This window comes from Xenopus laevis, chromosome 1L, assembly GCF_017654675.1.
Source record: "Xenopus laevis strain J_2021 chromosome 1L, Xenopus_laevis_v10.1, whole genome shotgun sequence".
NCBI classification, from domain to species: Eukaryota; Metazoa; Chordata; class Amphibia; order Anura; family Pipidae; genus Xenopus; species Xenopus laevis.
In genome coordinates, this window is record NC_054371.1 from 175,211,388 (window position 1) to 175,224,032 (window position 12,645).

At 38.2% G+C, this 12,645-nt stretch overlaps 1 protein-coding gene across 5 annotated transcripts in view; it reads left to right on the plus strand.

The window, feature by feature from the left end:
* The first annotated feature begins 682 nt into the window (after window positions 1-682).
* The window catches only part of abcb9.L (ATP binding cassette subfamily B member 9 L homeolog), a 29,221-nt gene continuing 17,258 nt past the window's right edge, over window positions 683-12,645 (plus strand). The window contains exons 1-5 of one of the 5 annotated variants that reach the window (XM_018263048.2): window positions 683-1,010; window positions 1,781-1,967; window positions 8,013-8,302; window positions 10,488-11,159; window positions 11,916-12,030. In XM_018263048.2, the coding sequence (XP_018118537.1) occupies window positions 10,547-11,159; window positions 11,916-12,030 (728 nt within the window). In that variant the 5' untranslated portion in view covers window positions 683-1,010; window positions 1,781-1,967; window positions 8,013-8,302; window positions 10,488-10,546. The other 4 variants (XM_018263038.2, XM_018263028.2, XM_018263057.2 and 1 more) reach the window with 4 other exon arrangements.

Below are 12,645 nucleotides of genomic sequence, written 5' to 3' on the forward strand. Positions count from 1 at the left end.
TCAGTGACATATATACATTTTGCTTCCCCCAACTCCAAAAAATCCTCAGAGGGGCCTTGTGCTCACAGTAACTCCAGAATAAGGTTACTAGATTCAGGGACACCTTAGAAATCTGCTGCTGCTGTATTGTAGTTATGCCACGGTTACTGTTGCAAGGTGAGGGGGGTTGGAACAGGCAGCAGTGTCACAAATGTGTTGCTGGGGAACTCTTTTCTATGGTGCCAGTACTTACTGTTAAGACATACTGTAGATCTATTATTAAGGTATCTGATTGGCTAAAGATTGGCCCAATCGTAGGGACACGGCACAGTACAATTTTATGTAGTGCAAAGGAAATAGTGAGTTTGAGGGTTTCCTCGATGTCTGTGAGGTAAGATCCAACAGGGCAGGTTGTGATGTAAGTGATTAATGAGGTTGCCCATCTTTATGTTAACTTTTAGTATGTTATAGAATTTCTTATCTACAACTTTTCATTGGTCTGCATTTTTTTTATCATTTAAGAAATATGACTCTCCTTCCTCTCCTGCCATTTTTTCCAGCTTTGACATGTGGGGGGGGGGGCAGCGTTGTTTCAGGGGCTGCTGCTGCCCCAATGCAGCCCCCCCTCCCACTTTGCGCTTTCAAATTTTAGTTGAAAAGCTGCACTAGCAGAGCCGAATTTCCATGTTAAAAAATGGAAATTCTTAAAGTTATCACAGGTGACTTTTTGCCACTCCTGGTAACTGGCCGCTTCATGCCGTCTGAGGCAAGGTCACCGGGGGGCACATGGGGTATAGTCGTACTGGGCCTAAAGGGGGGCCCGACTGTGCTGCACTACCAAATTAGTCAGGCCCCCTTGACAGCGCGAAGATCCAAAGTCCCAAAGCACAGAAAACCCAAAGCTGCAAACGGAGCCAAACCCACAAAAAGACCCGAAGCTGAAGCCCCGAAGTCACAAAAGAGGCCGAAGCCACAAAAAGACCAGATGCAAACTATAGAAGCTGTCATAAGGATAAGAAGAAAAACCTAAGGTAAGTTCCACTGAACACCATGTGTGGTATATTTTTAAAATTTTATTAAACGCCTGGCCACCAATGTATTATCTTAATACTCTGTAGACCCCTGGCCACCATTGTTTGTTTGTTTTGTTTTTAAATATTCTATGGGGCCCCTGACCACTAATGTTGTTTTTTTTGTAAGGGGGGGCACCATTTAAAAAAAAAAAAAAAAATCTATGGGGCCCCTGACTACCAATGTTTTTTTGAAGGGGATGTTCACCTTTGAGTTAACTTTTAGTATGATGTAGAGAGTGATATTTTGAGACAATTTGCAATTGGTTTTAATTTTTTATTATTTGGAGTTTTTGAGTTGTTTAGCTTTTTATTCAGCAGCTCTCCACTTTCAGAAATGTGGAGAGCTAGGGTCCAAATTACCCTAGCAACCATGTATTGATTTGAATTAGAGACTGAAATATGAATAGGGGAGGCCTGAATAGAAAGAAGAAAAATAAAACTTAGCAATAACAATAAATGTGTAGCCTTAGAGCATTTGTTTTTAGATGGGGTCAGTGACCCTTATTTGAAAGCTGGAAAGTTAGAAGAAGAAGCTAAATAATTAAAAAACTATAAAAAATAAATAATGACAACCAATGAAAAAGTTGTTTAAAATTGGCTATTCTATATTATAATTATAATAAAGAAAATATTGTTGTAGGGCCCCGTGATTTCTAATGGCGGCCCTGGATAGGCTAATAATGTATCTAGCAACGATATAGCTACTGAATTTACAAATTGCCTCTCAGAGCATCACTGGCTGTTTTCATCAAACTAAAGACTGATTTAAAGACAAACAACCATTAAAGACACGCAGGATACGATCAGCTTTTTTAGACGCAGAAAACCGCTGCCTATAGAAAGACTTGACGCTGCCATTGTAACTGCTGCAGACGGAGCCCCGGGTGGCGGCTGCCCAGGTTCGGAGAAGCACAGGTTAGTGGTTACCGGAGCTACGGTGTGGGCGGGGCATGTGTGACGTCAGCGCTAGCGTTTCTCTGCCTCGCCTCACCGCAGTGGGGACTGAATTAAAGGGGAAGAGATGCGCAGCACAGGTAAAGACAATACTGGCGAACTGATGCTCTAGCGCCGGCCTATCCCGAGTGAATGCAGCGCTACTCTGAGCACACGTGTTCTGTGTTATTGCCTTTCGGCAGCGACTCTATTCGTATTTACTGAGCAAGACGTTGGAAGGGCAGGTACTTATTGTATATCTAGTTTATAGTGTCTCCTCCTCTTGTATTATACGGGCGACTATTGCTGTTTGACAACTTTATTCTTGTACAGTGTTTCTTTAGATATGTCAGCAGGTGTGAGACTTTGTATCAGAAGCCTCAGTCACACTGTGGGGCATGTTTCCTTTACTCCCATACACTTACACACATTATCAGCCACAAAATAGCATATATATGTATGTTATGTAATAGACATCCCTGTTTAACGGCAGACTCACACACACACACACACACACACACACACACACACTCATACACACACACACCCACCCCATGGCCTAGAAATTCCCAGCCTGTACCAATGGGTCTCTGATATTGTCAGCTGCAGCTTCTGTATTAGAGGTGCAATATATGCCCAAAGCTCGATCAGTCATGCATATCTGCAAGGTTATCTAGGGCAGCAAGTAAATGCTCTATAACAACCTCACCCTGTATGGACCTCAGGCTGGGCTTTCAGGACTATCCTATTCAAGTTTCACCCTAGTTGCTTCCCTCAGCCACTATCCCAGTACCCCCCAAAAGTGCGGAATCCCCGCAATTTAGGGAACCCCTGGGCGGCTGGGCTACGTGAACAACTATAAATCTTTATAAAAATATTTGACTATTTCTATGCAACAGCACTCTCCATATAATATCTACAACTCTCAGCATCCACCAACAGGTTGTGTAGACAAGCCAGACATAAAGTATTGCTGACTCCATAGTGCATGTCTATAGGCATTGTCCCACAGTTACAGTTCTTCCCTACAACTCCTTCTTGACTTACTACAATCACCTTGTTACAATTCAATCTTCTGACACTATCTGCTTTACAGTACACATCCAACAGTTACTACCTTTTTCCCAGCACATCCCGTCTTATTGTATCCTTTATCTCAGAGTTATCTCACAATTATATAAACAAATGGCCAGATGGTGAATGAATGAGAGACCCCCACCTAGCCTTTCATTCACATTCTTTTGAAGAGAGTTCTTGCATAAACTTTCTGGGTGCCATTGCAAATGGAAATTACCATTGAGAGGAACCCACTTGATAATGATGAGTTTACTCTGGGTTTAAAGATTAATTACCTGATAGTCTGCATTAATGTAATAACACTACTCTGTTGGTCAAGTAAAAATCCATATAAATATTTCAGTTTTGGATTTAGTTTTTGGATATACTACAATTATTATTATTATTATTACTATCTGATTGTTACATTATATCATAAATCCCCTTCTTTAACAAAGGTCCTGGACTGGATTGGATTCATCACAGGGTTGAATGGATTTAATTGGTGCCAAGAGATTGGCGAATTGCTAATGTGGTAACTTTGTTCAAAAAACGATATGCCTGTTTGTTTGACATCCGTGGTAGGAAAACTTTTAGAAGGGGTAGATTTGAACTGAGAAAGCCAGTTGTATGACTCCGAAAAAAGTTGTTTCTTTCAAGAAAAAGAAAGCCAGTCCAGTTGATTTGACTTATTACTATAGATATTCCATGACTCAGATGGATGAGAACTTTCACAAACCAGCATTAATTCTATTAAATTATATTTAATAGATTTGCATTCTTTTTCTGTGATTTTACTAGTTTTATGCGTCAAGGAATTATAATTATCTGTAATAAGAATAATAGTACAGGTATGGGACCTGTTATCCAAAATGCTTGGGACCTGGAGTATTCTGGATAACGGATCTTTCCGTAATTTGGATCTTCATACCTTAAGTCTAGACTAGAAAATCATGTAAACATTTAATAAACGCAATAGGTTGGTTTTACTTCCAATAAGGATTAATTATATTTTAGTTTGGATCAAGTACAAGCTACTGTTTTATTACAGAGAAAAAGGAAATCATTTTAAAAAAATCTGATTTATTTGGATAAAATGGAGTCTATAAGAGGAGGCCTTTCCGTAATTCGGAGCTTTCTGGATAACCGGTTTCCAGATTATGTATCCCAAGCCTGTACTGTATCCAAAAGTAAATGTTTATTTTTGGTTTGGTGTCAAGACTGCCATGTAACTGTATATTTCACAAGTTTAAAAAAGTGTTTTTCAGGAATTATATGCTGTTTAAAGATGATAACAGTGCTTTATTATATATTATCCCTAATGCAACACAATGGAAAGAGAGCGGGACAATCCTTCTGTCATTATTTTTGGCAGAAACGTTCTTGGGTCAGATGGTATACTCTTTTATCCAATTTCAGGCTACAGTCTGACAACGGCTGCCCATTAAATTTGTATGTTGCTGGAGGTAATTTGATCAGAAAGAAAAGGATATTCTAAAGGATAATTAGCAGAGTGCAAATTTCAGGCAAGGAGAACAGCTGTACTCTGACTGGTTTGCTGCCAGTGTAGCAAGTGTAAATGTCACACCATCCAATAATGACAATAGAATGTATGTATGTATCACAATTAACAATGCAGTGCCATTAGTACATCCTGTTGCAGAAAATCACTAAAAACCCAGTGCATCCTATACTCAGTGCCTCATTCCTTCACTTAAGTTTAGTGAGATTTTATTGCAATGATTAAGACTAAAGCTATAGATGTGTTGGTGGGAAACATACACTTCTCTTTATAGTTAGCACTTGGAAAAAATACTTATTCCAATTTCTTGTGCCCCTGTGACATGATAGAGAAATTATCCATAGAACGTTTACACTGGTACATTTGGTACAGAAGGGGTATTTATATTGTTCTTCAAATGGCTGCTCTCAAAATCAAGTATGTGGTCACGTGGTGCAGGTATAGGACCTGTTACCAGAATGCTTGGGTCCTGGAGTTTTCAGGATAATGGATCTTTCCGTAATTTGGATCAGGTTTAGGAACTTCAAGTGACAATTATAAGCAGAACTATTAGCAAAAAACGATAAACATGACCTATAGGTAACTTTTAATGTCATTACCACTTTAAAGCGATACAGACACGATCCTATAAAAATCATAGGAACGTGTCCTTATGAAGTAAATGCTGCATCCTGAATAGTTCCCCGCAAAGCCCCCCCCCCCCCCCGGCTAGGGTAAAACACCTGCCGGGGCCGATATTACAAATTTACCAGCAATGTAGCTGACAGTAATTTGTAATACTCTTAACAAAAGCCTTTGGTCCTCCGGCAGAAACGTACCTTTCCTGCGTCTTCTGCCACTCTCACGATGGGGCCCCACCCCCTTTTTAAAAATTGCCATTTTAAAAAATAAGGGTCGTAGGATTCACTGTAGTCACGAACATACCAACAAACCATACATGTTAGGTCACATGAGCCAATTAACAGACAGAGTTGTGTCTTTTGCTTCCACACTTCTTCCTGTTACAGTTAGAGTTGAATTATTTCTGGTCAGGTGATCTCTGAGGCAGCACACAGACCATCACGAAATGGTGGCTCAAGGCAAGAGATGTAAAAGGGCAATATTTACTTAAATATATATTCCAGTTTGGTAAGATTCTTTAATATGCCACTTAATATGATATGAACTATCTGTTGCTTAAATGTTCATTTTGGGGGTATAGTTTTCCTTTAAGTGCTATGTGGTAAGAGACATAGTGGGAAGGAGGTCCCTGCCTCGAAGAGCTTACAGTCTAAGTGGATGGGAGGCAAAAATACAGGCACAAAAGTGCAGAGGGTAAAGCATAGTCACTAGGGACAGGACTAGGCTAATGTTTTAGTGATCCAAAAGGTAGACTTTGTTTTTTCTTGAAGAGATTGAGAAAGGATTCCTTATGGAGGAATTCGGGGATGGAATTCCAGAGGTAAGGAGCAGCAAGATTGAATGGTTTGAGATGAGAGATGGATGTGGATAGTGTGAAGATAAGGTGGCTCTGAGAAGAGCAGATTTACCACACAACCCCTTGCGGGCGCACATAAGCACCTGAGCACTAGGGAGCTGCTTGTCCCCAGTGCTCCCCATAGAGAGGTTGGGCGGCATGCTGTTCCTAATAATCTGCTGCCCTAGGTTGGGGCTTTTGTGGCCTCGCCACAAATCCAGGCCTGTGAAAACGACCAGGAACATACAGTGAGACAATAGAAGAAATGTAGTGAGGAGCAGAGAAGTAAAGGAATTTGAATGTTAGTAGAATGGTTTTATATGTTATCCTTTGCTTAACAGGCAGCCATGCTAAGGATTTTAATTGGGGTTGAATAGGTTCCCATTTAGGAGAGAGCAGAAGGATCCTGGTAGCAGAATTTAAGATTGATTGAAGGGGAGAGAGATGAGCGTCAACACTCCTCCTGCCTTCCTCTTTACATTCCACCTGTCACTGGGCAAATGGGACAGATTTTGGTCTGAAAAAGCTCAAATGTTGATTTTTTTTTGAATAAATCATAAATATCAATGCTTACAAGAGAACCTATTGAGGATGCTATTTAGTTTAGTTCACTGCACCCTTTCACTAAGGTGTGATCTGAGTATACAAATCTACATTTTTCTGTTTAGCTGTGCATATTTCTTGTGCCCCTAAAAACTGGAATTTGGCACAAATTATGTTCTACATCTGGCGTTTTTCTGTCTGTGAACTATAGTCCACGCAAGAAACTTTCAGTCCGTTTCAGTATCTATGGTGTCTATGGTGTGCAACAATACTGATTCATAACCTATATCAATGTAACCTTTATTAAAGGGGTTGTTCACCTTTAAAATAACTTTTAGTATGGTGTAGAGAGTGATATTCTGAGCCAGTTTGCAATTGGATTTGATTTTTTATTATTTGTGGTTTTTGCGTTCTTTATCTTTTATTCAGCAGCTCTCCAAGTTTGCAATTTCATTAATCTGGTTGCTAGTCAAAATTATCCTAGCAACCATGCACTGATTTGAATAAGAGACTGGAATATGAACAGGAGAGGACCTGAATAGAAAGACGAGTAATAAAAAGTAGCAATAACAATAAAGAACCTCATTGACCTTGCAATGATGCCTTACAGAGCATATTTTTAGATGGGGTCAGTGACCCCCCCATCTGAAAGTCAGAAGAAGGCAAATAATTCAAAAACTATAAAAAGTAAATAATGAAGACTAATTAAAAAGTTGCTTAGAACTAGCCATTCTATAACATACTAAAAGTTAACTTAAAGGTGAACCCCCCCCCCTCTAAAGCTGCTCTGTGCAGCAGTAAGTTAGCGTGAGTAAAAAGAAACTGGAAGAAGTGCCTATTTCAGCCATTCATAAATAGTGAATATAATGAACAATCTACTTACAAGGTTTATCATTCAAACGTCATTGATCCATAGGGAATCATTATTCATGTGTAGTAAGCTGCAGCTTAAACCTGCAAGCACTATAAGTATAATGTGATGAGAATATGGGGAAATTAAATGTCCTGGACAAGCTACTCATTTAAACACTCAATTTCACTTCACTAAATAATGTACATTTCTATTGCTTTTTTTTCAGACAATTCAATTTCCAATTCCATTTCCATTCTATTTACCCATACACCTAAGTATACTATTCCCCCTAACCATGTAGTGCATTGTACTACTTCTCTTTAGAACCCAATGTAAAATACCTATGATTTTAATTCAATGTGCTTCTCAATGATGTTTAAGAAATGAGACAACAATAAATAAATAGAAGAGGCTGAGTAACAGTACAACATTTATTTTAGCCACATTAGATTGTGAAAAATAATCTTCGTAATGTGCAGCTCTTGTAATTATACTCTTTCATTAAACAGAGTTGTTTTACCCCAACTGAAATGCTATGCTTCCGTATCTCCTGATGATGGCACCATTGCAAAATAACACTCTCCTTCTACATTTCAGTGGCCATTTTTGATCATCGAACATCATCGCTTTTGTCAGTATGTTGCTAGCGCTGACTGCTCTGCTCATTGACCTTGCATAGATTGCACATAAACTGAAACTAAATCATCCTAAAAGGTATATCTTACAAGTTGTAATGGGCATGAGCTGCTGAAGAAAAGAAATAACTGCACCGCTGCTGAACCTAAGCCCAAGGCACTGAAAAGTGGGGTCAACCATGTATAAGGATTACAAATCTTTCTCTTGTTAGTGCTGCAACACTACTGATCATAGAAAGGCTGGATTATAAGGTATATATACATCTCAGTAAGGCCATTATAAGTGTAACATATCACTTAGGCGCTTTCCTCGTCCTTTACCTTGTGAGTTCTTACCCAAAACTGGGTCTCCTTGTTACTAAGGGTCCCATTTATCATCTTCCCTTCTGAATACAGTACTTGTTCTAAACCAATATTTGTATTATGAATAGCATTCTCCAACTTATTTTGCATCACTTGAATAAAAGGTTCAAGAAAGATAACATAAATTGTAATTCTAAACTAATTTCCAATATATTAATTTTTTTTTACAATGAATAATTTGTAACTATTTTTACTATTGAAAGCAGTACCTGTCTGTATTTTTTGCCATGCATTCCAGAAAAAAAAACATCAGTCCAGAGCGGAACAGAAAAATACTGATTTTGATTACAATTACAATTACTAATAAGCTTTTTTTTCAAAAATGTTTTTATTTAACATAATCAATTAAACATTACATAGCAGAACAAGTAGAAGTGGAAAGAGAGAAAAAAAGAAAATGCAAGGAAAGGGGAAGAGCCAATTTGACCTTAGTAAATCCAATCCCTAGAGGTCTAACTAGGTGCGGGTAACTGTTCAGGCCCTGGAGTATTATCTTCCAGCCAGTGTTTACTAATAGCCTTAAAGGAATAATAAATAAAACCTGGATAAATGGATAGGCTGTGCAAAATAAGTTAGTTAGCCAAAAATGTAATATATAAAGGCTGGAGTGACTGGATGTCTAATATAATAGCCAGAATATGACTTCCTGATTTTCAGCTCTCTAACTCTGAGTTAGTCAGCCACTTGAAGGGGGCCCACATAGAACATAAATGTTCAGTGAGTTTGCAATTAATCCTCAGCATTCAGCTCAAATTCAAACGTAACAGTTATGGTCCATATGCCCCCCTTCAAGTCCCTAATTGGTAACTGCTTGGTCTCCAGGGTAACCAGTAAGTGGAAACCAAGAGAGCTGAAAAGCAGGAAGTAGTGTTCTGGCTATTATGTTACACATCCAGTCACTCCAGCCTTTATACATTACATTTTTGCCTAACTAACTATATTAGAAACATGTTTTCTTTTACACAGGCTATCTATTTATCCTGTTTTTGTTTTTATACTGAGCAATTCCTTTAAAGGAAAACTAAACCCTAATATTGAATATGCCTAAAAATGCCCCATTTTATTTACTGACCTTATTGCATCAGCTTTAAGTTTCAGCTTCTCAATAGCAGCAATGATCCAGGACTTCAAACTTGTCACAGGGGGTCACCAACTTGGAAACTGTATCAGTGGGCTCTGAACACTGTTGAGATGCTAAGCTTTGGGTTGTTGCAAATTATCAAGCAGAAAATTAAGTTGACCTGTAACATAAACTGATGCTACTGGGCTGATTATTAAATTCTGATGCTAATTGCACTGGTTTCTGTGCTGCCTAATTATCTGTATTAATTACTTATCAGCCCTATATTGTGACATTTCTATTCTATGTGTACTGTATATTGTGAGTGGGTCTCACTCAGTAAGTGACAGCAGCACAGAGCATGTGCAGTGAATCAGCAGAAAAGAAGATGGGGAGCTACTGGGGCATCTTTGGAGACACAGATCTTTACTGTTAAAGGGCTGTGGTTTCCATGGACTGGTACAGAAGCCGAAAACATAATGTACAACATTTATGACCTACTTCTTTATTTAAGCTTTAGTTTTCCTTTAAAAACTTTAAAGAAAGAAAGAAAGTGGATAATGTATATTTTTAACTTGCTTAGCATTATGTTTTCTTTCATTAGGCAAAATGTTATTCTTAGGTTTACTTCAATTTTAAGCAGTTTTACCATTGTAAAGAGAACTGGAGTTATTTACTTAGGTCTCAGACACAAGTTCTATAGCCTCTCCACCCCTCCACTTATGAATATAGGGCTGTAGAATGAAGACAAGTTTATATTCATTGTGAGAGTGTGGGTCTTCGTTTCTTTCTGGAGCATTTATAACTGCATCCAGCGGGACAGGGGACAAAGTGAGAAAAACATGGCAGCTTGTGCCTACCCTTCAACTCATAAATCACAACAGATTTTTTTAAAGAAAAAAGTGCTCTGGAAATGACATGAGCAAACTCTTTTCGAAGATGTCAGTATGACATATTATATTGTTTTTGTTTAGATGATGGAATTTACTAATTATCGCATTGTTATCATTGCAGATTATTTCCAGTGGATGTGCATGCAGTAAACATCAATATCCTTTTAAACAACGCTAAAGATGACCATTTTTAAAGTAACTCTCTGCACTCTTACATTCACTGCCTGTGACTTTCTTTTGTCCTCCATTCTCTACATACGCAGCTGTAAAAAGCCCAGAATCATACAAGATGTAGTGGGCTTTGATATGTTTCATTCAGTGCTGGATGTTTGGGGGACATCAATACTCAGGGTTTGCATATGCAGTGGTGCTGTAATTGGTGTCTTAAGCAACAGACAACAAGGCCCTAAAAGACTTAAAGTTTCTATAATAGCAATAACCTTATTATGCTACCTCATTGCTGTCTACACCCTGATAAAGCTGCTGCTATATTCTGAGTATGAAAAGCCAGTAAAGGATCCTTGGTTTTGGGGTCTTCTAGCATGGACCTGGATAGCATCAGCTGGCACACATTGCTCGTGGATTCAGATGAGTAAGATTCCCTCGAAATGGGCAAAATGCAGGCTGCATTCTCACAGTAATGGTGACCAGGATCAGAAGCACAACGATGACCAAAAACAGAAGGCAAAGACTAAAGTTTCTCGAGCAAACATAGGAAAATTGTTGTCTTATTCCAAACAAGATGCTGTATACCTTATCTTAGCTTTTGTCTTTCTTCTTCTATGCACTTTAGGTAAGTAGGAGGCAATTTTGCTTTTATATGTATAAACAGCAACTAATGGTTGGCTGTTGTGACAGGGCCTGATACTGCACTATATCATGAGAATGCTCAATCACCCACTGATTTATTTAATAAATAGTGTTCTTCTTCCTCTAGAAAAAAAAAAAAAAAAAGATTGTTGAGGCATGTTACATTATTGGAAAACTGACCGTTCTTTAGTTGCCTGCCAATTACCTATTAGAACATTTGCAAGTGTTCAAGAAAACACATTTTAAGGCTGAATCCCAACAACACACAAACATGCATATATATATATATATATATATATATATATATATATATATATATATATATATATATTTATACTGTATATATGTGCGTTTTTGGTTAGAATGTTACTTCTTTATCTACTTTATTTCCCTAGGATACACATTTGAGTCTTTTATGTATTGTAATTTATGCCGCACTAAAACAATCTTTTCTTTTTGGGTTGTAATGGCTTTGCATGGAATTTAAAAGAGTGATATTAGAGATGCTTCCTGTAGAAATAACAGTGACTCCTTTTGCTGTCATTTACATGGTCTAAATTTCCATATGCCGCAGAAGGGTGCCTAATCCTGGTGATCATGCAAAAAAAAGTTGCTATCCAGGCTAATGTTCATGTGTGCCTTTATGTGCATCCCAAATATACCATTTGTCAAATGCTGGTTCTGTCTAAAGATGGCTACCATAGAAGAATTTGACAAATATGTTTTCTATTTACCACAGGAGAAATATTTAGTCCATATTACACAGGGCTGGTCATAGATGGGATTGTTGTCCAAAGAAGTTTGGAGCAGTTTTCCAATGCAATTGTTCTTCTGACACTCCTGGCTATTGCAAGGTACCATTATAATACAGTGTATATATACAGTATGTACAAATTACTATTCATTGTCTAGGATGCATACAAGTATCAAAGCTCCAACCATGGAATACCAACTTTACTGGGATTTCTAACTCTTCCTTCTGAAGTTAAAGTTTCACTGTTCTCTTTTTCCCATAACCATGTCTCCCTCCATAGCTCACTTTCAAGGTGGCCGAACACGCACAGATATTATTCTTTTTTATTATTATTAATATGTATTTATAAAGCGCCAGCATATTTCGCAGCACTATAAAGTAAATGTGTTTATACAACTAAATCACATTAATGACATACATAGAACATATGGAGTTACATACATCACAACCAATACTGGTACAAAGGTGAGGAAGGTCCTGTGCAAAAGAGCTTACAATCTAAAGGGAAGGGAATAAGACACCAGGTGTGGGAGTGGGCAAGATCAGAATGAAGTGGGTGAGAGATGTGGTATTGCATTTGGCAGTTAGACAGGATGAGGGTAGGCTTCTCTAAATAAGTGCGTTTTAAGAGATTTCTTGAAAGCAGAAAGGTTGGGAGAAAGTCGGGGACAGACTGTAGTAGAAAATTCCAGAGGAATGGAATGATATTCGCTGT